This window comes from Embiotoca jacksoni, unplaced genomic scaffold (genome assembly GCF_022577435.1).
Source record: "Embiotoca jacksoni isolate LCO1_2020_lvr unplaced genomic scaffold, fEmbJac1.0.p SCAF_60, whole genome shotgun sequence".
Classification (NCBI taxonomy): Eukaryota; Metazoa; Chordata; class Actinopteri; family Embiotocidae; genus Embiotoca; species Embiotoca jacksoni.
This window is the reverse complement of record NW_027185415.1, coordinates 721,715-748,414: the sequence shown is the minus strand read 5'-3', so window position 1 is coordinate 748,414 and position 26,700 is coordinate 721,715. Positions and strand designations below refer to the sequence as shown.

The following is a 26,700-nucleotide window of genomic DNA, read 5'->3' as shown; positions in this document are numbered from 1 at the left end:
CGCCACTCACCACTGGACCTGGTCTGCCGTCTAACCCATGTGCCCCCTGGACAGCGTTGTACAGTTAGAAAGCAGAGGTGATTGGGGAGATGGTGGGAGGAAGGAGGGGTGGTGGGGGGGACGAGGGGGAGGTGGGGGGAGGGGGGTGAATGAAGCTGTGACTCAGGTGACTTCAACAATACATTCAAATGATGACATATGAAGGGTGATGAAAGAGGTGGAGGTGGATGTTAACATGTTAATGAGTGCTATTTGTTCTGCAGGACACGTGTGATGAACGAGTGTGAACACGCGTGAGCAAACTGTGACCTTGTTGCCGTCCCTAAGTTTATCAAACCACTGTTCCTGCAGAGGTTAGTAAACAATAGTCAATACTGCACATTTCCATTGCGTTAAATTATTAAAGTCAACAATATAATTACGCTATTTTCAATTGTTCTTCTGGAATAACTCATCTGAAGTGTGAATTCAGTCACAACACGCACCTGCAAATGTTTCACAATAAAAGCTTTGTTAATGAGATCCGTGCTGCTGATGTGTGACGTTATGGTGAGCGTATTGTGTCACTTCCTGTTGCAAACACTGCTGGTCTATGACAGCTCTAACCAATAAAAACAGCCCACTAGCCGAGGAGCTAACTGAGCCTCAGTGAGAGTTCAGAGCTGCACTGGGAGCTCAGCTGGTCTGCAGCAGGACGGCTCGGTGCCACTACGAAGGAGGCATGGTCTGAAACAAGCCCACGGTTCACCACCAACCACTTCCCCTCTCTAGTGGCACACCCACTGAAACCAACTGTGGTCATTGGCAGCTCTATTTGGAGAAAGGTGGAGTTAACATCAGATGGAGTCCTGGAGCCACAGCAGGTGACCTGGGATCAACCTGGAAACTGTAGGTTAAGGCTGACTGAGTTATTCACGTCGGCGTGATGACACACGATTACGGAAATTGGAAGTCACTAAAATGAATGTGGGGTGGTTGTGTAACTTTGCTACTACAAAGTCAGACTCGGTAGTTTTTTCTCCTCCTCATCTGACCAGTGAGGACTTCGAGGTGGTGTCCAGCGAACGTGGGCTTCATAGACAGGTTGAAAACTTTCTGGGGAAAACCTGGTCTGATGAGGAGATCCATCCCACTTTAGATGGTGCAACTCAAACATCTATAAATATGGCTGAGTTTATTAGAAACACATTTCAGGAGGCCAGGACACAGAGTCGCAGCGTTACACGTGTCTCTGCGGGTTCCTTCGAGCCGTCACCTCAACAAAACTCCCAACGCCCCGTAGCGACAGTCTAAATTAAATAAATAAAAAGTCCACAAAAATCTAATATTACTCCAAAACTGAAAATGTTTGACAAATGTGGACTATTGAAGGTCTCGTCTGAATCTCTGTTAGTAAATGATTTGTTACCACGGAAACAGGTGTAACAGGTGCTGATGTTGACTTGGGATACTTCCTCAGGAAGCTGCTGGCTTCCACATGCTGCACAACGAGCACAGTCTCACAACGCTTTGATCCACCTCATACAGGATGGATGACTTCATGTCTGCAGAATCTATCTCTATGGCTGCAGGTGTTTATTCATTATTTCCTTTTTTATATTTATTGGCAATACTTCTTTAAAAACAGCTGGTGATGAGCTGCGACTGAATGAGGTGACACACCTCCCATGTGAAGACCTTGTGCTGTTTAGTCAACTGTGATCCTTTGAATGTATTTCAATGATATACTGAGGCATAAATGGGATTGAATGTGAACACAAAGGAGGTCCGGTGTACTTACAGGGAGTCCAAGATGGCCTCTGTCTCCCTTGTCACCCTTTTGACCTGTCGCTCCTTTTTCTCCTCGGACGCCGATGCCTGGCTCTCCCTGAGAACGGGTAGAAAACCTCGTCATCCTGACATGCACGGACTGACTGTGATGTCGCCAAAAGATCACCGGAGGCAGCTTCAATGAAATGAGAAGCTGCTCAATAATATTCTATCTTATGGAAAAAAACAACTGACCTTCGGCCCTGAAGATCCTTGAGATCCCTGGATGGAACAAAAACACTGGGATTACTATCCTGTTTCCCACTTGTTGCCATGGCAACTAATGTATTTGACGAGCACATTGAAATAAATGTATAAGTTACAGTTTTGGAACGTTTGAGCGACTGCATGGTGGGGCTTCTTTTATTAAAGAACTTCATTTTATTTTTTTCAACAGCATTATTATTATTATTATTTGACAAAATGTAACCTCTAAATTTGAAACAAAATTGAAGCGTTGAAAAACATTTTGCAATACTTAATACTTAATATAAATATTAACAGCAAATTACATATCATTTCATTATTTTGATATCATACCACCATTGTTAAATGTAGCTTATTAAAATTATAAAATCATAATAAATGGAAACACTGAATTTTTTTCTGCGCATAAAAGAAACTGGAACAAATCAGTGACGTTTTAAAGGGCTGCAAAATACTGCATTCTTCTAAAGTAGCACCTCCACCCCCCCGAGACCGATAACATTAATGAAAAACCAATCGTTCAGTTTGTGTTGATTTACCTGAAAAGGGAGTGGAGAGGAGGAAAGGTAAATACAATGGAAATGATGGCATCTTTACTTCAGGATAAGTTACATGCTGAAAATTCCACCTGCATCCTCTGTGAATACTTGTCATTGTCACCTTCCTGTATACAGCCTGCATTTAAATATCAGGTGGTGTCTGCAGTTGTCATTATTTTGACTGCATTCATTTCTGCATTAAAGGGCCTGCACTCAGCTACTTTCACCTATTTTACCAGAACTGCATGTGCGCAAAGATGGGATTTGATCTACAGCTGTTTCACCAGTGCACCTATTCATGTTCATCTCTACTGTAGTGTCACATAAAACACTTTTGTGGCTGTGCGGGGCCGATAGTCTTAGGAGTTAAATGTGACTCACTGTTGGGCCAACTGGTCCTGGAGGTCCTGGGGGCCCTGGAGGACCAAAGATCTAAAAACAGACACACACAAACCCAAGCTATAGTTTCTAATTCAACGTATTAAAACATGTTGTGTGCTCTGATTTAGCTGATTTATGACACACTCTTACCATTTCTGACCGTCCTCCATCTCCAGGTTCGCCTTTAGGACCCTGTGAAAATATGTGGCAAAGACACAGACACACAACGGTGATGATATATTTCCTTGTCAGACAATCTATGAAAAACTTTGACACAGCAGTTCGGCTGGATACAACATGTATTGCACTTTCCCCCGTTTGCCCGGTCAGACGCTGCCTCCAGAAAGATGCAGGCTGAGGGGCAACATTGCGTACCGTTGTGCCAGGTAATCCAATAGGGCCAGAGGACCCTGTAGCCCCCTTTTCACCAGTAGGGCCATCTAAACCCTACAGAACATGGAGGGGGAGATAGACATGATAATGGTTGAGGGTTTCACTGATCACTTGATCTTCACTGAGTCAAAGAATTAAAGACCAAACCCAAAAACTCAGCAGCAAGGACTATATACTTCCATCCACTTCTTTCTTGTCAGCATTATTATTATTATTATTTTTAAACACATGGCTTAATTTGTACTTGCGCCATATGTTTTTACACAATTATTATAATGTTCTTGAAAAATCTGTTCAATGCTCATTTTATGCCTCGTTGCCAGTGACAACCATAGTCAGAGGAATTCTATTTTTAGGTTTTCCTTCCGTCCATCCACACGAAAGTGAGGCATTGTCTACTGTCGCTCAGCTTTATTGGCCAAGCACGTAAACACATATCAGGCTTCCTTCAGTCTTCACTACAAACTGTACTTTAGATTAATCTGGACATATATGGATGGAAACTGAAACTTTACTGGTTGGTTGAGGTGGACATACCCAACTGTATATAAAGAGGTCAAAATCAATATTGAAATACTACTTACACGAGTTGTTGATATGATACAGAATGTCATATAATACTATAACAAAGTAGATTTTGTTAAATGGTCTGCACTTGTATAGCCCCTAAATTCATCCTGTACACACACACACACACACACACACACACACACACACACACACACACACACACACACACACAAGTTTTATGGTCAACCACAAAATAGGACACCACATGTTTACGTATGAAAATCCCAAACTGCTTTCACACCATAAAAACGGAAGACTAAATAAACGTGTTGCCACCGCAAGCCAAGGCCTGGTTGTCTCCAGGAAATATGGACACCTGATAAGAATCCACTTCAAAAGTGACTACAATTAACAAGTGGTCAAACTTTTCTAATCCCAAGACTCTCAGCCATCACAGACTGACCTGAGACATGTTACTGAAAAACCTCCTGGAGAGTAAAACAGGCTACGACTCATTAAGTTTAGACCACGTCCATACTGCCATCTGGTGGCGTGCGGGAGTACTGCAATATGGACTAACTTTATCATGTCTCTAATGATATTTTTGGATTATTTTATTAGTGAATTAAAGATGTTTTGAAAATCCAACAATGTCCCTTATACTTACTGTCTTTGCTGCTTTCCCGTTTTGTACCTCTATTTGTAAAATAGATCCATGTGCTGTCTGTCACCTGCAGTAACTCTTGTTTAGTCGTGGTGAAAGGAATAAAGAATATTTTTTAACTCCAATTAAACAAGTTTTTCAGGAAAGTCAATTCCTCCAACAACACAAGGGAGGAGACAAGGTGAAGTTGACACCTTCCAAACAAGCCTGGCCCATCTCACCAATAAAACTCAATCTCCAACCAAGCGGCTCACTTTCACTTTTCACTTTTATTCTTCTTTGACTCTCTTTTTTAACTTTTTCTTTGAAACTTCTTGAGAGCACTTAACAATTTTTCCACACTGATTTTCTTAATCTCAAACTTTCTAGTTTTGTTATTGTCTTACATTTAACCACACTTTTTATCGTTTTACTCCAAAGCTGAGTAACTTTCAAGCCAAGCGAAGAACCAACACAAATTAATTATTTTCTATATTTGTAATTCAGTCATTCACTTTGAATATTGTATGAAAGCTTGTTTCGCCTGGCCAGCAACCTTTTTAAAGTAATCCATTAAGGACAACTTTAGTCATTTCTCAACCCATCAGAAGCTAAATCAGATTTTGGACATTGGCTGCCTGCTTTTCCAGCAGACACACGGATCCATACAGAATCAGCTGAGTCGGGACACTGCGAGCACACCCCCAACTAGAGTGGCACATTGTGGGAGAAGACCCCGGACGACTTAAAACAGTGTTTACATACTTATTTTGAATTTTATGGTGGCAACACATCTCAAAAACGTTGGGACAGGGTCAACAACAGACCGGAAAAGTGGTGTAAAGCCCAAAAAAACAAAAAACTAAGTAAGTTTCCTGGCAACAGATCAGTAACATGATTGGGTATAAAAAGATTATTTCAGAGAGACAGAGTCTCTCAGCAGTGAAGATGGGGAGAGGTTCACCACTCTGAAAGACTGTTTGGGAAAATAGTTCAACAATCTAAGAATAATGTTCCTCAACGTAAAACTACAAAGAATTAGTGGATTTCATCGTCTACGGTTCATAATATCATTAAAAGATTCAGAGAATCTGGAGAAATCTCTGAACACAAGGGACAAGGCTGGAAACCAATATTGGATGGTGGTGATCTTCGGGCCTTCAGGCAGCACTGCATTAAAAACACACTATTCTGGAGTGGAAATCACTGCATGGGCTCAGGAACACTTGTGAAAACCATCGTCTGTGAACACAGTTCATCGCTGCGTCCACAAATGCATATTTAGCGCATTATTAGAATGAAATATATGACAAAGGAGACCCTGAACTGGTGAGCAGCTAAAATTATATCTTAGGCAATAATAGGACCACATTTCACTTTCAAAACTCCAGAAACTGGTCTCCTCAGTTCCCAGACATTTACAAAGTGTTGTTAAAAGAAGAGGTGATGCAACACAGTGGTAAACATGACCCTGTCCCAAGTTTTTAAGATGTGTTGCTGCCATCAAATTTAAAATAAGCATATACTTTATATAAAACCATACAATTTCTCCGTTTCAACATTTGATATGTTGTCTTTGGTCAATCTGCGAAACAATATGGGTTTATGTGATTTGCTAATCATTGCATTGTGTTTTTATCTACATTTTATACAGTGTCCCAACTGTTTTGGAATTGCAGTTGTGTATAATAAACTAAAAAAAATAACCAAACATACAGTATATAGCACCATTATAATAACAATCCATTTTCTTAGCTGTACAAAAATGGTGTAGTCAGGGACGCAACACTGCCCAATCTACCTGGTAAACAAACATATTAATGAAAATCATGCTCAAATGTCTATTTAATAGGTCTGAGATATTAATCAAACACAAATATGAGGGACTAACCATATTTATGGAAGGCTATTTGGGAGCACATTTAAGATTCATGCCATGATGATTTAAAATTTTCACTCAGTGTCATTTCTAAGTTCTCATCCAAGCTCGGGAGTCTTTAATTAGGTAATAAGAGGGCAATGGGATAAGCCAAAGCCTTCCCTCTGGATAATTACAGATATGAGACTCAGGCTTTGGTTGGGGATCACCAGGCGGTGCTGTGATGTGGTGTGGTTTCTAGTTAAAACAGTCACTCACAGGTGATCCAGATGGACCCATGACTCCCTTGTCTCCCTTGGGTCCTGAGAAGCCCATGACACCACCCTCTCCTCTGGGACCTTCAGGGCCGGCTGGGCCTGCAGTACCAGGCTCTCCAGGCTTCCCTCTGGGTCCCTTAAAACACATAAGGTCAGTGTTGCCTTAATTAATTGAACACAAATAACTTTGTTAGAACAAACATATTTTTACATCAAATCTAAAATGGGATACTTCAATCATCACTCAAACTTTTACTAGACCTCTGTCACAGTATGAATCATTGAATAACTCAGCTGCCTGGCTGATGGTATGGGGTTACTTATAAAAGCATTACCTTCTCTCCATCCAGTCCTGGAGGACCTGGAAGACCAACTTCTCCCTGAGGACACACCAAGGTTGGATTATCAACTAGGCAAACCAGGCAAGGGCCAAAGAGACCCTCAGGGGGCCACAATTCATTGTGTTTCACTTGGTTCATAGTAATTTGATTAATCACACAATTGTTCCCAAGTGTTCAGACCAAGGTCAACCCTGAGTGAAAGCAATGAAGGGCTTGTGTTGTTGATGTGTGATGCTTCAGGGACCAGTTAGAAATGAAATATGATACAGGGAGTCCAGGTTGAGTAACAGCATTTACACTACCAAGTAATTCCTAAAGAATGCGCCAATGCAGCGCTTTGCAAAAGTTTAACCTGCATTACTTGTATTTATAGTTATTTAAATACCCACAAACAAACCTCAGTAAAACCTGGGGCCGAGAACTGGGAATTTAGACTAAACAGTGAAATCCCTGATCCCACTGACAAGATTCATCTGAAACTGGGGGAGACTAAATGATGCCATCAACATGTTACAAAAAAGTTGGGACAGGGACATATTTACCACTGTTGCGTCCTATCTTCTTTTACTTTATTCAAATGAGAACTGAGGACACTAGTTGATGGAGTTTTGAAAAGTGAAATTTTGTCCCTGTAACAGCCTGATATATGATTTCAGCTTCTCTACAGTTCACAGTCTCCTCGGTCGTTTTTATTGTTTCATCGTGCGCCAGTGTTTTTACTGGCAGACGTTTATCAACGGACTCTTCTACTAGAGAACCATGCTGTTGGAATACGTGCAGAATGTGGTTGGACGTTGTTCTGCTGAAATAAACAAGACCTTCCCTGAAAGAGACGTTGTCTGGATGGCAGCATATGTTGCTCCAAAACCTGAATATATCATTCAGCATTAATGCTTCCTTCCAGATGTTCAAGCTACCCATGCCGTGTGCACTAATGTATCCCTGTACCATCACAGATGCTGGCTTCAGAACTGAGCTGATAACAAGCTGGATGGTCCCTCTCCTCTTTAACCTGGAGGATGCAGCGTCCATGATTTCCAAACAGAATCTCAGATTGTGATCCATCAGACCTCAGGACAGTTTTCCACTTCACCTCAGTCCATCTTCAATGATCTCGGTCCAGAGAAGGCGGCGGTGTTTCTGGATCATGTTTCTATCTGGTTTCTTCTTTGGAGAGTTTTAACATCATTTGTGGACGCAGCGATGAACTGTGTTCACAGACGATGGTTTTCACAAGTGTTCCTGAGCCCATGCAGTGATTTCCACTCCAGAATAGTGTGTTTTTAATGCAGTGCTGCCTGAAGGCCCGAAGATCACCACCATCCAATATTGGTTTCCAGCCTTGTCCCTTGTGTTCAGAGATTTCTCCAGATTCTCTGAATCTTTTAATGATATTATGAACCGTAGACGATGAAATCCACTAATTCTTTGTAGTTTTACGTTGAGGAACATTATGCTTAGATTGTTGAACTATTTTCCCAAACAGTCTTTCAGAGTGGTGAACCTCTCCCCATCTTCACTACTGAGAGACTCTGGGAATGCTCTTTTTTATATCATGTTGCTAACTTGTTTCCAATTAACCTAATTACCTGTGAGATGTTTAATTAGGATTTTTTTTTTTTTTTTTTTGGCATAAAACAACATTTTGGTCCTTTGTTACACATGTCCCAACCTTTTTAGAAACATGTTGCTGGCATCAAATTTTTCTTAGATCAATAACATTTTCAGCATTTGATATGTCATTGTTCTATTTTCAATTAAATGTGGGTTTACGTGATTTATAAAAATCAACACATTTTGTTTTCCTTTACATTTGACAGTGTCCCAACTCTTTTGCGAGAATGGTAGCTCCTCTTTGAATTCAAGTCTGTTGTAAAATAGTGTGACAACATTACGCATCAATTGTCATTCTAAAATGTCTTCTACCTTGGCACCAAAGTGTCCAGGGGGCCCTGGAGGTCCTGGTAGACCAGGGGGACCCTAGCAAGAGAACAGATGATCTCATTAAATAGAATTAATAGAAGTGCTGTCTTCACACTGGTTGTGATAAACCTTTGGAAGTACTTACCATCAGCGGTATGTTGCGGATATCCTGTAACAAAATATATTCAATGTCAACAATACGTTCATTCATTCTTAATTTTCTAAGGAAAGTGCAACTAGTCAACAGTGACATACATTTTCATTGTTTTGGATTTCAGCCTTTCCTGGCTCCCCAGTTGGGCCCGGAGGACCCTATTAAGTGAAAAAGACCATTTGTTAACTTCATAGACAAAATGTTACAAATTGAACTTTTTTTGCTCTATATGTCAATATATGCAACATGTTGTCATTTTTTCTGCCAGTGAACACATACTCTTGGTCCAGCTGGGCCTTCAGATCCTTCTTCCCCCTAGACGTTAATGACAGTGCAACACTTAGATTGTTCATAAACATTCCCAACTTATTGTATGTCTTTAGAAAGTAGTCTTCTCATTAAATGCTCCTTTTAAATCCCATCATAACGCTGTCACATCTTACCTTGTTTCCCATCTCACCATTGTCACCCTGTAAGAGGAATGTCATGCTGCAACTTCATGGAGCAATAGCTTTTTTTGAGTCTTACTACGTGATTTTTCAGGCATTTCTGTATGAGCAGGTTTCTATCCAATAACCAAAGTGTTTCCCTTTACCTTCGGTCCTATCGGTCCTGGCAGTCCTGATAATCCTGGTTCTCCTTTAATTCCCTGGGCTGCAACGCTCCGCTCTCCCTTCTCCCCCTGTGATACGTACAGAAAGAAGAATTAACCAATGGCACACAACTAACCAGAAAAATGATTCGGAATTGGTATTGATTGTTGCCAGTCTGATATTTTTGGCTTAGTATAAATCATATCTAAATGGTCCAATTTCAATGACAAAAGAAAAAAAGAAGGACATTGAAATGGATGTATTTACTAATTAACAATATAATATTCCAATGAAGGGATACAATGTGCAATGGAAGCAACATTTCAATACCAACGCTGACATTTCAGATGTTAACTAATGAATTATATTCAATACCAGACCATTATCAACCCCGTATACCTATGTGTAGAAATCAGTAAGCCATGACATATATTTTAGTGGTTCACACAATTGACTGAAGCAACAATGTTTTACATGGAAGGGACATTTTTGAGATTCACAAAAAATCAACATCAAACAGCTGACAAAATGCGATTAGAACATAACAAATAATTTTGGACAATGGGACACTAGTTCACGACATCCTGACTGATTGTTTTCTTACCAACAACAACAAAATTGGGACGCTGCATGTTTACCACTGACAGATTTTCGGAATATTTTTATGACATTATATGTTGTGGATGATGAAAGAAAGGAAGAACTGGGGGATTTCATCATCTTTTATTTCTTTTATGTTGAGGAACAATAGTTTTGAGTTGTTTTCACTATTATTGCGCTGTTTTCCCACACAGTGCTTCACAGAGTGGTGAACTTCTCCCCATCTTCAATGCTGAGAGACTCTGCCTCTCTGAAATCATCTTTTTATACCCGATCATATTACTGATCTCTTGTCAATTGATTAGTTGTAAAATGTTCCACCAGCTGTTTCTTTTAGCATTCCACAACTTTTCAAGTCTTTTGTTGGCCCTGTCCTAACTTTTTTTTAAACGTGTTGCTGCCATCAAATTCAAAATGAGCACATATTTTTCATGAAACTAAAAATTCTCAGTTTCAACAGTTGATATATTGTCTTTGGTCGATTTGCAATTAAATATGGGTTTATGTGATTTGCAAAACATTGCATTCTGCTTTTATTCACGTCTTACATAGCATCCTGGCTCTTTTGGAAACAGCATTGTACTTTTCCAAAGCTCATAGTCTTCACCAGCAAATTCAGTTTGCTTAGCTGACACAGAAACAGATAAGTTGTCATGAAGTAAAGATAAGTTCTGTCACAGTTAAAATATGGTCTCTGGCATCGAATGTGAAAGTCTACCTTGATCTTTCTCTGGTCATCCACAGTCTCCTGGTCAGAGACCTTTGACCTCTTTCCAGTGAATGCTAGAAGTGATTCTGGTCCGGTTTTCACAAACAGTTGATACTGTATGTTTCCAGTGTTTATTCCTTCCCTCTTGTTGTGATTTTAACACTTTGGCTATTTGTTCGGACAGTTCAGCCGAGTGAGAGTGATGGGGATGTTTCTGGTGGTCCCTGTTGAGTTAGCGGTGTCTGTCCCAGTCTTACGTAAAGGTGGGAGTCTCATCATCGATGCCTGAGTTGGCCTGGAGTGCCCCCAACTGATATCTGATAGACAATATCCCTGACAAGTAGTTATTTCCTGTGGAGAAGGGTCCTAACAATGGACAAGTAATGTAGTCTTATGTCAACTGAGCAAACTCAATTCACTGATTAGGACAGGAAGAGCTAAAGAAAGTTGGTGAGCTAGTGCGCGTACTTAAAATCAAATTATTTGCTGTTCACAGAAAAAAATGGTTTCCCATAATCCATTCTTCTTTGATTCAGATTCAGAAAGAATCAAAGAATGCATGAATGGGTGTTAATATACATGACTGACATATGGTATGATGAGGTTTTTAAAAAGAGTTTGCAAGCAACCAGGCATTAAGGCAAAGTATTATATCCATCAAGACCAAAGCACTTCCACAAACAAGAAATGAAGCACAGCGAGCAGCGGAGGAAGGTAACATGAAACATATTGCAACTTAACTGTAATACAAAATACGAATATGATATATAAAGGACTTTACAGACATCCAGTCAATAGAGGAATAAAAATGACTGACAGACGCACAACCAAACATTAAGGATGTTCGTTCCATCCCAGGCCTACCCTATAGCCCCTCTTGCCAGGGATGCCAGGAGTACCAGGGATGCCAACCTGACCCTTTGCAGCGGAAAAGACACAGTTATGACCGACTGATCTGACAGGGTATGTAAGTACTAATACACACACTGGCCCAAATAGACTTTACCTTTAAACCAGGAGCACCTGGAAAACCTGGCTTTCCCTACCATGCCCAAGATGGTGTAAAGGTAAAAGACAGTGAAAAAAGGAAGAAAAGGAAAACAGTTGACATTCAGTGATTTCTTCAAGATATTGAAAACTAGATTCAGACACAGAAAGCAATTATTCATGCACTGACATGGATGTTTTTCTAAACAGACATGCCTGGCCAATGGGCCAAGTGACAATAACGTGTTGTCGGTGAGTCAGTCAAATGGCTACAACAACCACAAAGACACAAAACCACCATAAAGAAACACACAACAACCACAAAGACACAAAACCACCATAAAGAAACACACAACAACCACAAAGAGACACAAAACCAGCATAAAGAAACAGGCCTGGTTCCTGATGAAGCAAACCACAGCGAGAGGCAGGAATGTGCTGCTGTGTAAGGTACAATATAATGTCTAGTTCAGCCAGAAAGCCACCACTTGACCCCATAACCTAAAACACGTCTGTCTTTCCTGGGATTCTTCTGTTTTTAAGGCCATATCCTAGTGCCTACCCATCATCTGGCCCTCAAATATAATTCATATAATTGTCATCGTTTTAAGTTGAGTGACATTACCCGTTGCCAGATCGTCTACGGAACACAATCTACACTCAATCCAAAGGCTACAATCGATTTCACCCGAAATGCTACTGCAACCTTGTGAGCCGATTCGCCCATTCACACTTCTCCGAGGGAGAGAAACTAACAAAGCTGTTTCATTGCTTCTAACCTTCCCTCTGAGTGATTATTGTACATGTCAATGAAGCCAAAATCGCAGCTCAGCCATTGTCTACGAACTACATGTATTGTGATTTTGTCAGACGACAGCAGTTTGGATGTGGCTTGGAAGTGACGTGTAGTTTTCAACACTATGTTAAAATACCGAAGTTATATGTCAGCATAGCTGGAAGGAGAGGCAGCAGATTTAAAGGGAAAACACTATTTGTCACTACATCGCAATAGTTGATGTCACAAATATTCTAATCAGTGATTTCATTATAAACATCTAGCGACTTTCTATTAAAAGTGGTCGGCAACATATCACTGATGGAATCAGCTGGCCAACTTCACTGTTGTTAAAATAGCAGGTCAGGGTGGCAGCCCACCTAAAAACACCATCTACCTGCTAATTTAAGCAGAACTGGACTGAACAGTTTACTTTCATATGTGCCCACGCCAACGCCAAAAAAGTCCCGTATTTTGAAACCTAAAGGTTTGGCAGGTGTGGATGAGACCTTATGTCACAGAGACAGTTCAGTCCTGCTATTCCCTCCCTGTCATGTCCAGCAGTCGCTTGATGCCTTCAGATGTGCAGCCACGGTGTAAATTAATATAAGAAAACCTGAATTATTTTCTTCCTGTCTGCAACAACTCGGAAACTTTTTCATTTGTTGAAAATAAGAATACAACTGTTAGAACACTTGTCTTCTGTCTCATTGTCATTATCTACTACTGCTCCTTGTTCCCACAGGGAAAGAAATACCAAAAGAGCTTTTAAAGGCCTCGCTCAGATCTGTCCAAAGCAAAGTCACTCAGGGTTTCAGCACAGTGACAGATGGAAGGAAGTCCTGAGGTGGTGCGTTTGTCTGGGTGCCCGCTGACTGCTGGGAGCTTTGGATTTAAAGAGCTGGAGTCTAGAAAAGTCAGCACCATGCAGATATTAATGGTTATTTGGAAAACCACAAAACCTATGCTTGGACCACTTTGAAGTTGTTCACTGTAGCACGGGGCACCAGCAGCCAGCTTCAGGAGATAATGACCAGAACAGATCTCCCCTGAGTTGATGTAAGCCTCAACCTCCATTTCTAAACACTGTGGGCCTGCAAAATCATTTTCCCTTCATTATTCACGAATAAAAGTCTTTTCAGATTGCCGTTTCCTGTATAAACCAATGCATTTGAACGTTTTTTTTTATTTGACGTTTGAGATACTTAATAGAAAACACACATAGAGTATGCAGATGACTGACTGCTGCAGCCATGCTGCTGTGATCAGAGGAGAGCTGGTGTAAGTTCAGGTCAGCTGAGACAGCTGGAGTGATGAAGAAGTTCAATAATCGATTTAGAGACAAGGACACTCTGGAGTTATTGACAGACAAGGTTTGATTTTTAGCTCCAGACTTCTGAATCCCTGCAATAATCTAAAATCCCTTCCGGTGTTTATTGAAGCTCATTAATAGCTGTTTTCCCTGAATGTTGAACAAGGTGGAATTATTACTAAAATATGTCTGTTCCTCTGAAATGTGGTATTAAAAGTTTTTTTAATTTTTTTTTTTATAGGGTATTAACTACAAGCCAAATGTACTCTGAGAATTAGAAGGCTCAATAGTCACAAACAGACCATTGAGGCCCTCCACAGTTAAACAACATAACCAGTGTACATGTGTTCAGTGTTTATAATTCCTGACCTCAAGATTTAATATAACATTGATTATGCTACCAAACTATTACAGTGATAAGGGTGTCCTCATATTGAAACCACAAAGGTTCCAGGTTATTTCTGTTCAAAGACAGAGAGCAGCCCATCACTACATATTTGCATCTTTCCACCAACAGAGAAGTTTAAAGGTCCAACATTTACACTTCTCTGGTGTTTTATTTTCAGTAATTTGATATCCATAAGAAGTTATTTGTGTTGTTTCAGCCCCAAATCCATCTTAATTAAGCAATATTACACGAGAGGGTGTGCTTTAACTTCAGTGATGCTTACGGACCGCCTCACTGTCATGCCAATAATCACGTTAAAACACACCCTCCAGTGTAATCTTGTGATTATACTCACTGGTACGCAGTACTGGCACACTATTTTAATCTTTGGCATACTGGGAGTTCTTCTTGCATACCGGCACTTCTTCCCAGCTGGCGGTACTTTTATTTCCCTCTCCATATGAGATTACTACGTCACCCAGGAGGCGCTGGTAACCTGCAGCCAGTAACTGTAACATCAGTCATGATGAATATCCCCACTGGTCACAGTAAGACTTGCTGGAGCCTTTTTTTTAAAAAAAGGTAACTTTGGTGGATATCATCACTATTTAATTATTCATCAACACACTCATAGCGAACTCATTTCCTCCCTGTGTGTCTCTTTCAGCCTCTGCTTGAAGAGATACTGATGAAACAGCATTCAAAGAGCCTAACCTTTGACCCTTAACCCCCAGGAGACACGGGTGCCATTTCTAGAAGTAGGAGAACATCTTATGTATCATAAACATTGTTGTTAATTATCCCAAAAATGCCTAGTGGTACTGAATTTATGCTCCATCAAATATTCAATTAGATGATAATTATAGCGTCGATGGGATTAACCAATGGCGAGGCTCCTTACAGGCTGCAGCACATCCAAATCAGATCTCACCTGGAAAGACAACCTATCTATCCATCAACGATGATTCACTCTGCTGACTGAACATTACATTCTTTCAACAAAACAAAGCAAAAAACTTCACAGTTACAAAATCTCAAAAGACAGAATGCAACACTGAGTGAAGGCAAATCTAAGACACGGACACGCCAACAAATAATACTCAGTACAATATATGAAGTATTTAAGTTGTCTGAGCATGTCTGTTTGGTTTATCATCTCTTTGATGCTGTGGTGACTGTTAGAGCTGTGTATGTGTCAACCACTGTCAACAACGGTTGACTGAAAGCAAATAAAAAATAATCTAAATAAAATGTAATAATAAAAAGGCTTGTCCTCTATTTGCTATGTAATCTTGCTGGGAAAGAATCACTTCATGGTCAAAAAGGACAGGATGAATGATAACAGAGACCAACAATCCTTTTCAGTTGACCTATCCGATGCAATGCTGCATTCAGCCCTTCCACCCGGGCTGCTACTTACTCTACTTTACAGGAAAACATTTTCAAATCTCACACTGACCAGGTCATGATAGAGAAAAACTCTCCCAACTGTTTCTTATCCATAGAGCTTAAGGTTGTTCATTTTGGCCTTACAGTTGTAGATTTTAAGAAATCCTCTCAGTTAGTTTAATGTTTATGTTTTTTTCCTAAACCTTTGAGTGAATCATGAAACACTTCAGTTCAACATAAAAATGGTTGAAAGTGGAATACCTGAGGGCCACCAAGACCTGGTGGGCCAGCATCACCTGGATCCCCCTGGAGAGACATAAAGAGACAAAGATTGATTCAACGCTCATTCACAGAAAGGTTATTAACAGCAAACAAATTGTACATGGGCACAACACAAGCCAATAACCAGCAAAGTATATTTTTATTGTAAAATACCAGCATACAGATCAACTTTTACCTCTGAAAACAATTAGATTGTATTTTTATTTGTCAAAGCAAAACAAGAACAACAAATAAAATGCAACTTCCTTCTGTTTCTGCACTCTGACCAGGAACTAGAAAGCACATCATGTATAAAAGTAAAAGTCCCCTCTAACTGGGGAAATAGTTAGTTTCCCAATGATAAATCAGTCAGTTGCTCAATGGAAAATGTGTCCAGTAGATTGTACTACAACCTATTTCCCAGTCAGTATAACCAAATCCTGTAATCTACTGTTAATCTGTTTCAAAAGTGAAATACAGAAGGGAGATCACCTTTTGTCCTGGTATACCTGGCTCCCCCTGGAGAGATAAAACAAAGAGTGTTCATACAAAGTGGAGCAGATACAGTACATAAAACAGAACAGCAAACGCGAGAAGCTTGATTTGAGGGTTTCAAAGTCCTGTTTTCCACCCTGATGCTTCTCTGACGGTGCTGCAGCCCACTGAGCGATTCCTCCACGTGCTACAGATCATTACAGAAAGAATAACTTTCTGCTATGACATTCAGCTTGTTTTCCTCAGTGAGAGCCACTTAAGGTACTCTGTAGTTTCCTCTGACCTCACAATCAGCATTCCTCGTTTTAAATAATCCATGACAATGAATGCATCATGTGGAGATCTGCTCCAAAGGAAACAGACGTGGAGGTTTTCTTCTGTGTAGGTGGGGTTGGTCTAAACTTCAGAGGCCGAGGGAAAACATCGACTTGATCTTTCATGTGGTTTGTTTTTAATATATTTATGTGTAATAACTCTAAAGTCATCATGAGAGGCCACAGTGACGCTAATCAAGCTTTTTTCAAGATTGAAATTGTCCGGTTTTGACAAAGAGAGAATGTTTTTTTTTTTACCTTCAGTCCTGGTAAAAGCTGCAGAAGTAATCAAGAAAAAAAAACGGAAAAAAAAAACACAAGATTGATATTACACCAACAAACTTTTACTAATAAGAAGGATCTGGAGAAATAAAGGAGGAGTCATTGAACAATGCTTACTCTCGGGTCTTTTCCTGGTTTTCCCGGCTCCCCTGGCTTGCCCTGTATGAACAGAATAAAAATGATTTACCATGCAAACATATTTATAATATCAGTTCCATGATTCCATTTGAATTTGCAAAAAGTGCCTTTTGAGAAAGTAAAATAATAAAGTCTCAATATTTTCCCCATTAAGTACATTTTAGAAACTGTATAGCATCAGTGATTAAGAGCAATGTGCTCGAAACGTATGATGTTGTGGTGTTAATAAATAAACTGATATTGTGAATAAATAAACTGATATAATGGTGCTAATAAATAAACTGATGTTGTGTGTTAATAAATAAACTGATGGTGTTAATAAATAAACTGATATAATGGTGTTAATAAATAAACTGATGTTGTGTGTTAATAAATAAACTGATATTGTTCATAAATAAATTATTATAATGGGGTTAATAAATAAACTGATATTGTGAATAAATAAACTGATATAATGGTGCAAATAAATAAACTGATGTTGTGTGTTAATAAATAAACTGATGGTGTTAATAAATAAACTGATATAATGGTGTTAATAAATAAACTGATGTTGTGTGTTAATAAATAAACTGATATTGTTCATAAATAAATTATTATAATGGGGTTAATGAATAAACTGATGTTGTCAATAAATAAATGGATGGTGTTAATAAATACATTGATGTGTGTTTATAAATAAACTGATGTTGTGGTGTTAATAAATAAATTGATGTGTTGTTACTAAATAAACTGATCTTGTTAATAAATAAACTGTTGTAATGGTGCTAATAAATAAACTGATGGTGTTAATAAATAAACTGATGTTGTGGTGTTAATAAATAAATGAATGTTGTGGTGTTAATAAATAAACGGATGTTGTGGTGTTAATAAATAAACTGATGCTGTGATGTTAATAAATAAATGGATGTCGTGGTGTTAATAAATAAATGAATGTTGTGGTGTTAATAAATAAACATATGTTGTGGTGTTAATAAATAAACAGATGTTGTGGTGTTAATAAATAAACGGATGTTGTGGTGTTAATAAATAAACTGATGCTGTGATGTTAATAAATAAATGGATGTCGTGGTGTTAATAAACGAGTTGCATCATTGCCTAAGCTGTCGTGCATGAATTGTCCGAACCGTTGGTGTGTAAATGTGACAGGTTCATACTCTGTGGCCTTGCACAGCTGTGGGTAGATTACTAAACCAGATGAGGAGGAGGATTATAACTCCTTTGTATGCAATTTAATTGCAACTAATTTGTAGTTAACCGGAGTTCCGATTTATAGCGTATGACTGAGAGTGACTACAGCATCATGATCTGCATCAGCTGCTGATTCACATCCAATTCAATAGACAAGAGTCAGCTTCATTTGTTATATGATTACTGATTTGAAGGGTTGCATTCAGAACATTTAGTTTGAATTATTTATGTAATAGGTACGACATACACCGAACCCATCTGCAGGGTTTTAGATAGGTCTGCTCATGTCCAGTCTCGGGCTCATGTTTTGGGTTATTCAGTAGAAAATAGGCCTAAATAAAAATCAAATCTTCTGTGGTGTCATTACATATTCCTGCAGGGGAAAATGCACTTTAGTCAGCCACCTAATATGGAATACATTACTATGGTAGAATATTTACAGCTTTAGCTTTTAGCATCGAGGCTTTGACTTCATTGCTGCCTACAAGGACATATCAAGATTAATTAAGCTCAACGATACCAGCTTACCCCAAAATGGGAAGCAAGTTTCAGGTCGTGTACAGGTCGATGCTCGTATCGGGTTCCAAACCTTTTCCTCACACACCTTTCTGACGTCCGATGGTGGGTGTGTTTGTCACCCAGCAATAACTTTCTAAAAACTCACCATCCAACACTAACACACACTTTACACTGTGATTGGCCAGCTGTGCAGAAGTGAGAGAGCACTGAGTGAACAATTAAAATCATGTTCCTAAGTATTCAGTAAAAATCAATGAGCTTGTGGCTGAGAGCAGATTGCTTGGTTAGTTGGAAGTTATAGAAACACAGGAGCACACTAAATGATTCAGTTGACTGTGTTTGAGTCTCTGTCCAGGCCAACTAAAACTCAGGTTAAACATGATGAGGACTCACTGGCGGGCCACTGTCTCCATCCAGGCCTGCAGTCCCTGAGGGTCCGGGAAGTCCTGGAGGTCCAGGGGGTCCCTGCGCTCCAGGCTCGCCCTGCTGAGAGACCTTGAGTTACAACCTGTTACCACACTGGCCATGCCAACACAATCTCACACTGCACAGCAAGAATAAAGCAGGCAGGAAGTTGATGGGGTGGAGATGCAGAGAGGAAGGTCAGGTTGTAAGAAAGGCAAATCATGTTTGAGCGCTAACATCCATTTTTGACCTTCTAATCTCAAAGTTTACTCACTACCTTTCCCGGAGCGCTCAACATTTCCATGACTTTCAGGGAATTTGCTGAGGTGGTGGGACGAGATCAGCAACCTTTGTGACCTGGTCTCACCAAATACAGGGTCAATTAATATGACATCGAAACTGCTCTCAGCGTCAGTCAGCAATGGCACAATCCCAGAGCAGATGTTTGTTTGGAGGACTGACTCCTTCCAATCAGTGCTCTAACCATTTATAGTCTTTGAACAGAGATGTTGATGTTACGAACTTTTGATCACATTATGATACCTGAGCAAGTTCCATCTGCTGAAAAAGGGCGCTGGAGCTCCAGGGAAAGATTGTCAGGGCACTTTTGTTTTGAAAGTTTTGCAATCTATGTGGTTATAATAGTGTTTCTTCTCATTGGCCACCGCTGCTTGAAGAGCAGGAGGGTGGGGGAGAGGGCTTTGGATGGTGTGCTCTCCGGCAGTTAATATTTGCCTTTTTTATCTTTTACTGTAACTTTCCCCAACTCTGACCGAAACCACGTTCTTTAGTTGTCTTACCTCATTACAGGTTATTTGCCATAACCATACTGTGTAATATTGGCCATGCAGATGTTGTAGAAAGCCCAATTTTTTTTTATAAAGATTGTTCTTAGACCTATGTCCACATATCTCAGTATCTGTTTCTTCAATTTTAACAATACTTCAATATTAAAGAAAAATGTATGCTAAATATTTTATATGTTTTCCTGCTTTATGCTTTGTAGTGAATGTAACCTGAATATGACCCTGAATGTTTCTATTAAAGCTGAATTACTAAAGTAATATGATGCACATAAATGTAATTTGAAGGGGGAATGCTGCATGGAGATGAATTGTATTGTAAATTACTTTTTTGTTTTATTTTTAGCAGCACTGTAGGATTTTCTTACCTTAAGAAAATAACATTTTTCATTCATCTTAATTATTTATCGATGGAGAGAATGAAGGGGAAGTGAAGGAATAACTATTTATTAATTGTACTTTGCATGCATTTTAATTATTTGTCTGTTCTTGTCATTGGTAACCCACTTAAAAAGTACAATTCCTTTTTTAATTAAGATTTAGGTTTTACTTTAAGCTTTATAAAAACATAGTTATAATTTTTTTTTGCCTGAAACCAGGTAAAAGATTAATTATTGCGTTTGATATAGTGACAGAAAAGACCTTTAGGTGTGAATATGACCAAACATTTAGAAGCAGTCGCAGGCAAAAGTTGGTTAATTGCAGCGTGATGTCAGAAGAGTTGGGGAGGTTCTGGCGACGAATGACGGCGGCTGGTTTCCATGCAGCTGGCAGAGAGGAGGAGGCCAGCAGGGGGCACAGATGATTGTACCTTGAGGCGTTTTAAGATTAGAGGGCTTATTGAGGGCATGTTGCGCACGGTGATGGGCAACATCTGCCAGAGGGGGTCGCAAAGCATAGGTGGCCAGCGGTGCAAAAAGGTCACGGGGCAAAGGTCACCAGGAGGTCATAGAAAAGAAACGAGATAGAACCAGAAGAACAAAGGAAGAAGGGGGAGGGATTTGGAGGAAAAAAAGAGAAATAGCACGTGAGAGTGAAAAGCAAGAAAAAGGAGCGAAAAAGGAAACAATATTGAAAACAGAAAAGATAAAAAGAGGCACCAGCACAGCAAACTTTGGGCTTGGAGTAGCACTGGGGGTGGTTGATGTACTGGGATGCTCTTTAACTTCAAAATCATTTTTAGTAAATTTCTTCGATGCTCTCAGAATGTGTTTATTGCAAAGCATCAGGCATCAATGTCCCCATTAACAGCAGCACCAGGCCCCGAGGTTGCAGAGGAAGTGGGCGAAGTCTGCAGTAAAGATGAAGTGCACGTCCAAACTTACTGTGGCCAACTGTCCGACACAGGACTGTACAATACGCCGCTTCTGTTGGAATCACCAGCACCATCAGACAGGACTTTAGGATCAGTAACTAGAACTACGTTTCCCCTCCGACACCAGTTCAACCAGCTGCACGCAGCTTGCTTACTTTTTACACAGTGTACATATTTCCACATTTTTATGAAGCAGCATAGTTTAAAGTAGAGACTGCTTTTACATTAAATCCAAAAGAGGTATTCACACTCCTTCCTGCTTACCTATGTCTAACATCTCTTTTTATTCTGTGATCAGTCAGTGATTGTAAGTCGATCAGTTGAGAGTCAAAAACACATTATTATAGAAAAATATACAGCATGTTATCAGTGTGGTAAATATAAGGAGGACTATTAATATTGTAAAAGTAGAAAAGTCTGCTGCTTTGCCTCTCACTATCTCCAGGTATCCACAACTTGAAACATACGTAAGTTTGAATGTATTAAAGTCAAGGGCTGGCAATATTAAAGTAAAATAATCAAATCAGAAAAAAAAAATCATTATCCATTTCTGTTTATGTTCGTGTAAAAGATGAAGAGCGGAGGCCTGAGAAGAGCCTTTGCTCAACGGCACGGCTCTTTGCGGCATGACTTGATGAGACCTCCACTGAGTTATCTGCCACAAAGCTGAAACTTCAGAGCCTGACTGGAGTTTTCAGAGGAACATCCTGCACAAAACGGCCCTGCACACCAGGAAGTGGTCATTTCATTCAGCGCTGGTCATGAGCCATTAAAACAAATCATATTTTAGATATTTCAAGTTAAGAGCTAGAGTCAGGATGTTATTAGTCCAGCTTAAAGCATAAAGACTGGCACTAGCTGCTGATCTTACTGACTTTGTTCAGAAAGGGGACCTCTCTCTTAAAACTGAGCATTTTACTTCCACCAACAGAAACCCTCTAATCCCCACGGGTGTCAGTAAAGGACGAGGCCTCGAATGTGAGCAGACTGGGAGTCGACCTCCCATACAGACAGCTACGCATTCAACAGGCGTACAGCTCGTTAGAGGGGTGTGTGTGTGTGTGTGTGTGTGTGTGTGTGTGGGGGGGGGGGGGTTGACTACCCTGCAGACTAAAAACATCAAACTCCGAATTAACTGAAAGGTTGAATTTTGCTGAAAATGAATTCTAAAGGGAACTCTTATTCTTGGCTCTTATCACGTTGGACTGAACGCTCCAGCCGGCTGACAGGAAGCCTTGTTTTCTTTTAAACAGCCAAATCCCAGAAACGCCGACCTTCAGAACAGCAGAGCTCCACATGAATTGGTGTTTTTTTCTATTTTAACAGTAATGAGAGAGATGTAGTTCCACAATAAAGTTCCTTACCCGGTGTGTGTAGTCTCCACATATACCCTGGAGAGAACAGAGAAAAGTCCAATCAGAAATAGGTTCTACTTTCACATTAGTTTGTTATAATCAGTATAAAATCAGAGGGGACGTCCACAGATGTTAAAAATGAAAGTCTGTTTACTCTTCATGGTAAGTGCGTCTCTAAAGGAGCTTTCAGGCTGCGCTCACAGATTCAGATTTATATCACAAAGTCTGGGACACAAACTGGAAGCAGTTTGAAACACTTTGATGTTCAGTGTTTTAAGGCAAAATGCAGCCTTGAGCCTTTTAGCGTATGTTAGGAACGAAAGTCAGAACATCCCAACCTTTAACTAAATGATTCTATCGCCTCAGAAGTCCTGAGAAGCGTTTGGTCTGAAAACGCCTATAAAGTGTGTCACTATTGCCAAACTACTAGAAACCATGTCTCACCTTCTCGCCTTTGGGTCCCGGTTCCCCCTGAACAGTGACGGAACAGAAGAAGTTAGTGGTTGTATAGTTAGTTAGCAGGATATCATCTGATATTTCAGAAATCAAACACTTACTGGGGTTCCTTTAACACCACGATGTCCCTGAAAGACAACAGCAACACTGAGATTGAGACATCGATCAGCAGTTTACAACAAGACTCAACTTTACTGGAAATAAATGAACACGAGAGAGAGGAAGAAACTCGTTCTGAATCCAAGGAAGGGAATGAACAGAGGCAGGAGTCTGTTGTAGTCACTCGTTAGGGAGGAAGGCTCTGAGTCTGACTTCTCTTCTTTAAGTAGATGGGTTGATGAATGATCTCAGGGAGATGACCCACTACGACACATCCACCCCCCCCTCCCCCCCCACACACACACTAATCCCACAAGCTCAGCAGCCGCACAGAGAGAAAAAAAACCCACATTTATTCATTTACTAGACGGCACCTCAAAGCCTTCTGTTATTCCTCTCTGACATTCATCAGGAAGGATGGAGCCATTAATCCATGTTGAGCTTTACTCATGCAGCATTTAATAATAATCATAAACTTTATGTTTGCAGTGTTTGTACTTGGTCATTCTGTCATTGATTTCACTTGAACTGGACGGAGTGATCACAACATGATGGATTGAATCCTCTGATGAAGACTAGTGCTCTTCACCCCGTGGTGTGTATATGGGTGTGATGAACAGCTGAGCATCAACCTGGTCTCTGATCTACACCCGGTAGGTCTGTCAGCCCCATCACTGCACAGGAACAATGATATGCAACAACTTTACTAAACTTCACAATATATCCAGTAACACAGTCTCTTTTATGTGAAATGAAAACCTTTTATTTTGAACCATACATGTGCAGGGCATCTACGGTATAGTTAAGGATACAGAACATTTATTAAATATGACTTACTTTTGGTTCAGAAGAAAGATTCAATTCAACCAAAAGGTCTTTGACAAAACACAGACTCCAGTCTTTCACACAAACAACATGCCTTCCACACCTTAAGTTAACGAACATAAGGACACACTTCTACCTGCAGTGAAACTGAACACTAAACCTGTAGAAAATGGAAATCCACCGCTTGCATTGGCTGTGTAACAGCTGAGTCAGTCAGTGAGTCATCTTCACCCAGTTTAAAAAGCTAGTTCTGCATTATCAACAGTGATTTATATTGTATGTCGCATAAAGAATCGAATGATCTGAGAACATAGAACATGTTGAAGACGCTCCGTGTTCCTCTGAAGAAGCAGACTAAAATCCCTTCATGCCCATTTCACTTCCTTTTATCAACGAACCCTGACTGAAGCTCACTGCCTCTCTGGCGGGACCTTTCTACCACTGTTGGTGTGTTACTGTGTCGGTGTAAAGTTCATGTAAGGTTGCCAAAATAATATCTAAAGGTCAAAATGAGTGATTCACAGCAGTAAACGTATAATGTAATAATGTAATAATAAACCATGTTTATGAGAAATGAAAGGAATGCTTACAATGTCTCCCTTCAGTCCGTTGAGCCCCTGTGTGAACAATAAAACAATGAGAGCAGGTATTAAATAAAAAGAGTGAAAACTAATTATAAATGAGCAGAACATCTCTCTACTTTCAGATATAGAAAGAAGAGAAGGACACTAAAACAGGCTCAGTGGCTACAACTAGAAAAAGACTAAATAAATGATGACAACCAAAATAGAACGTATATACGTGGTCACTGTTGTTTCAGATTTCAGACAACTGAATGAGCTTTAAAACTTGACTTTAAACTTTAACTCAACTGTAAAAGTCCTCCTAAGAGAAGACATGCTACAATCAGACACACACACACACACACGCACGCACGCACGCACACACACACACACACACACACACACACACACACACACACACACACACACACACACACACACACACACTCACACACACACACACACACAATGCAAAAATAAATATATAACTCTTCAGCAACACTGTTCTTGAAACGTTCTTGTAAATAAATCCTTTGATTTAAATTGAGAATTGAATTAAATTTATTAAACAAATCAAAATAGAATAGAAATAGAAACACTTCCACTTATTTCTTTGGAAAACTGTTGAGACAGATTCACAGCATTTTAAAATCCACCCTATAACAGTAAGGACATTAATAGAGTGTTTTTCCACTACAGATGAAATCCGTCCAGTTTAATTATGAGCTGTGATCTGAGCGCTGAAAGAGAATTCAGTTCCTCCCTTATTTCACTTTCTGACAGGAACTTGGGGAAACTCACTGGCTTGCCATCCAACCCGATCGGACCCTGGGAGAAAAGAGGAGAAGGAGATGTTTGAGTGCACAACTGGAAAACAAATGTTCACTACAAACAGCTGGCCCATTACAACATCAGTTAAAAAACTAGCTTGGAAATAATCATGGTAAAAATATGCAAAGGTGGTTGAGAAATTCAATAATCTCGGTAAAAATAAAAAAGAGTTGCTGGTATCTCTGATTGAGGATTATGAAGATTATTATACTGCGTATCACCGGCCTCACATTGAACTCATACATTTATTTACAGCACAAAAACATTTCTTAAGTAGAATTCATGCTTCGTGGTGATACGTCTTCACCAACCGCTCAAGTTGAGAGTTTAAATCCATCCGTTGCGATACAGAAACTAGAAACTCTAAAAGCCGGATGCTTCACACATCTTCATCATAGAAGAGCTACACAGTCAGCATCTCACATCAACATGAAACCACGTCAATAATATCCGAGTCATGGTGTTCAGTAATGGACAGAAAAGTCCATCTTTTTTTTTTCCATTTAGATATTTGGGTGAGATGTTTTCATAATTAACAAATTAGATTAGACTTTATTAATCCCACAGTTGACTGCTGGGTTAGAGGTCCAAGTTACCAACAAACTCTCATCAGTACCTTCTTCAGTCCAAGTGAATGTTCAAGATATTCCCTCAGGAGGTTCCTAAGACATCGCATGCATACACCAGTGATACACCTGAGGTCAATGTGACCTTGACCGTTGACCTCTGGTCTGGATTTTTTTTTTAATTTTTTTTATTACTTCTCACCATTAATGCCAACAGCACTCCGCTTCTCAATGAATCTGAATTAATCTCTAGCTGGTACCTGACTCTCGTTAACAATCAGTCTGACAGACAGCATGCTCTGGACTTACTGGAAACCCTGGAAATCCTCTTGTACCAGGTTGTCCCTGAAGAGAGATGGAAAAACAATGAGCGTGTTTGGAGAATAAATTCAGTCTGACTGAATGAGTTCTGTGCACAGAAGTTCTGATGCTGAAATAAAACACTGTTAAGGGAAAAAAAAAAAAAAGTGTCCTGATCCAATAAAAATGGACGACG

The 26,700-nt window shown here is 39.8% G+C and overlaps 1 protein-coding gene across 1 annotated transcript in view; it reads right to left on the bottom strand.

Annotated features, from left to right (window-relative positions):
- Positions 1–26,700, bottom strand: part of col13a1 (collagen, type XIII, alpha 1) — a 53,092-nt gene that overhangs the window by 14,623 nt on the left and 11,769 nt on the right. The window contains exons 5-33 of the mRNA XM_069174717.1: positions 26,514–26,549; positions 25,609–25,635; positions 24,835–24,861; positions 23,422–23,448; positions 23,309–23,335; positions 22,874–22,900; positions 21,520–21,561; positions 21,006–21,068; positions 19,380–19,472; positions 17,259–17,300; positions 17,118–17,135; positions 16,543–16,569; positions 16,051–16,095; positions 11,945–11,980; positions 11,803–11,856; positions 9,632–9,718; positions 9,480–9,506; positions 9,316–9,351; positions 9,138–9,194; positions 9,028–9,051; positions 8,886–8,939; positions 6,954–6,998; positions 6,620–6,754; positions 3,312–3,383; positions 3,087–3,128; positions 2,937–2,987; positions 2,005–2,031; positions 1,781–1,867; positions 11–46 (exon numbers count right to left, since the gene is read on the bottom strand). Coding sequence (XP_069030818.1) covers positions 11–46; positions 1,781–1,867; positions 2,005–2,031; positions 2,937–2,987; positions 3,087–3,128; positions 3,312–3,383; positions 6,620–6,754; positions 6,954–6,998; positions 8,886–8,939; positions 9,028–9,051; positions 9,138–9,194; positions 9,316–9,351; positions 9,480–9,506; positions 9,632–9,718; positions 11,803–11,856; positions 11,945–11,980; positions 16,051–16,095; positions 16,543–16,569; positions 17,118–17,135; positions 17,259–17,300; positions 19,380–19,472; positions 21,006–21,068; positions 21,520–21,561; positions 22,874–22,900; positions 23,309–23,335; positions 23,422–23,448; positions 24,835–24,861; positions 25,609–25,635; positions 26,514–26,549 — 1,371 coding nt within the window. The remainder of the gene's footprint in view (positions 1–10; positions 47–1,780; positions 1,868–2,004; positions 2,032–2,936; positions 2,988–3,086; positions 3,129–3,311; positions 3,384–6,619; positions 6,755–6,953; positions 6,999–8,885; positions 8,940–9,027; positions 9,052–9,137; positions 9,195–9,315; positions 9,352–9,479; positions 9,507–9,631; positions 9,719–11,802; positions 11,857–11,944; positions 11,981–16,050; positions 16,096–16,542; positions 16,570–17,117; positions 17,136–17,258; positions 17,301–19,379; positions 19,473–21,005; positions 21,069–21,519; positions 21,562–22,873; positions 22,901–23,308; positions 23,336–23,421; positions 23,449–24,834; positions 24,862–25,608; positions 25,636–26,513; positions 26,550–26,700) is intronic.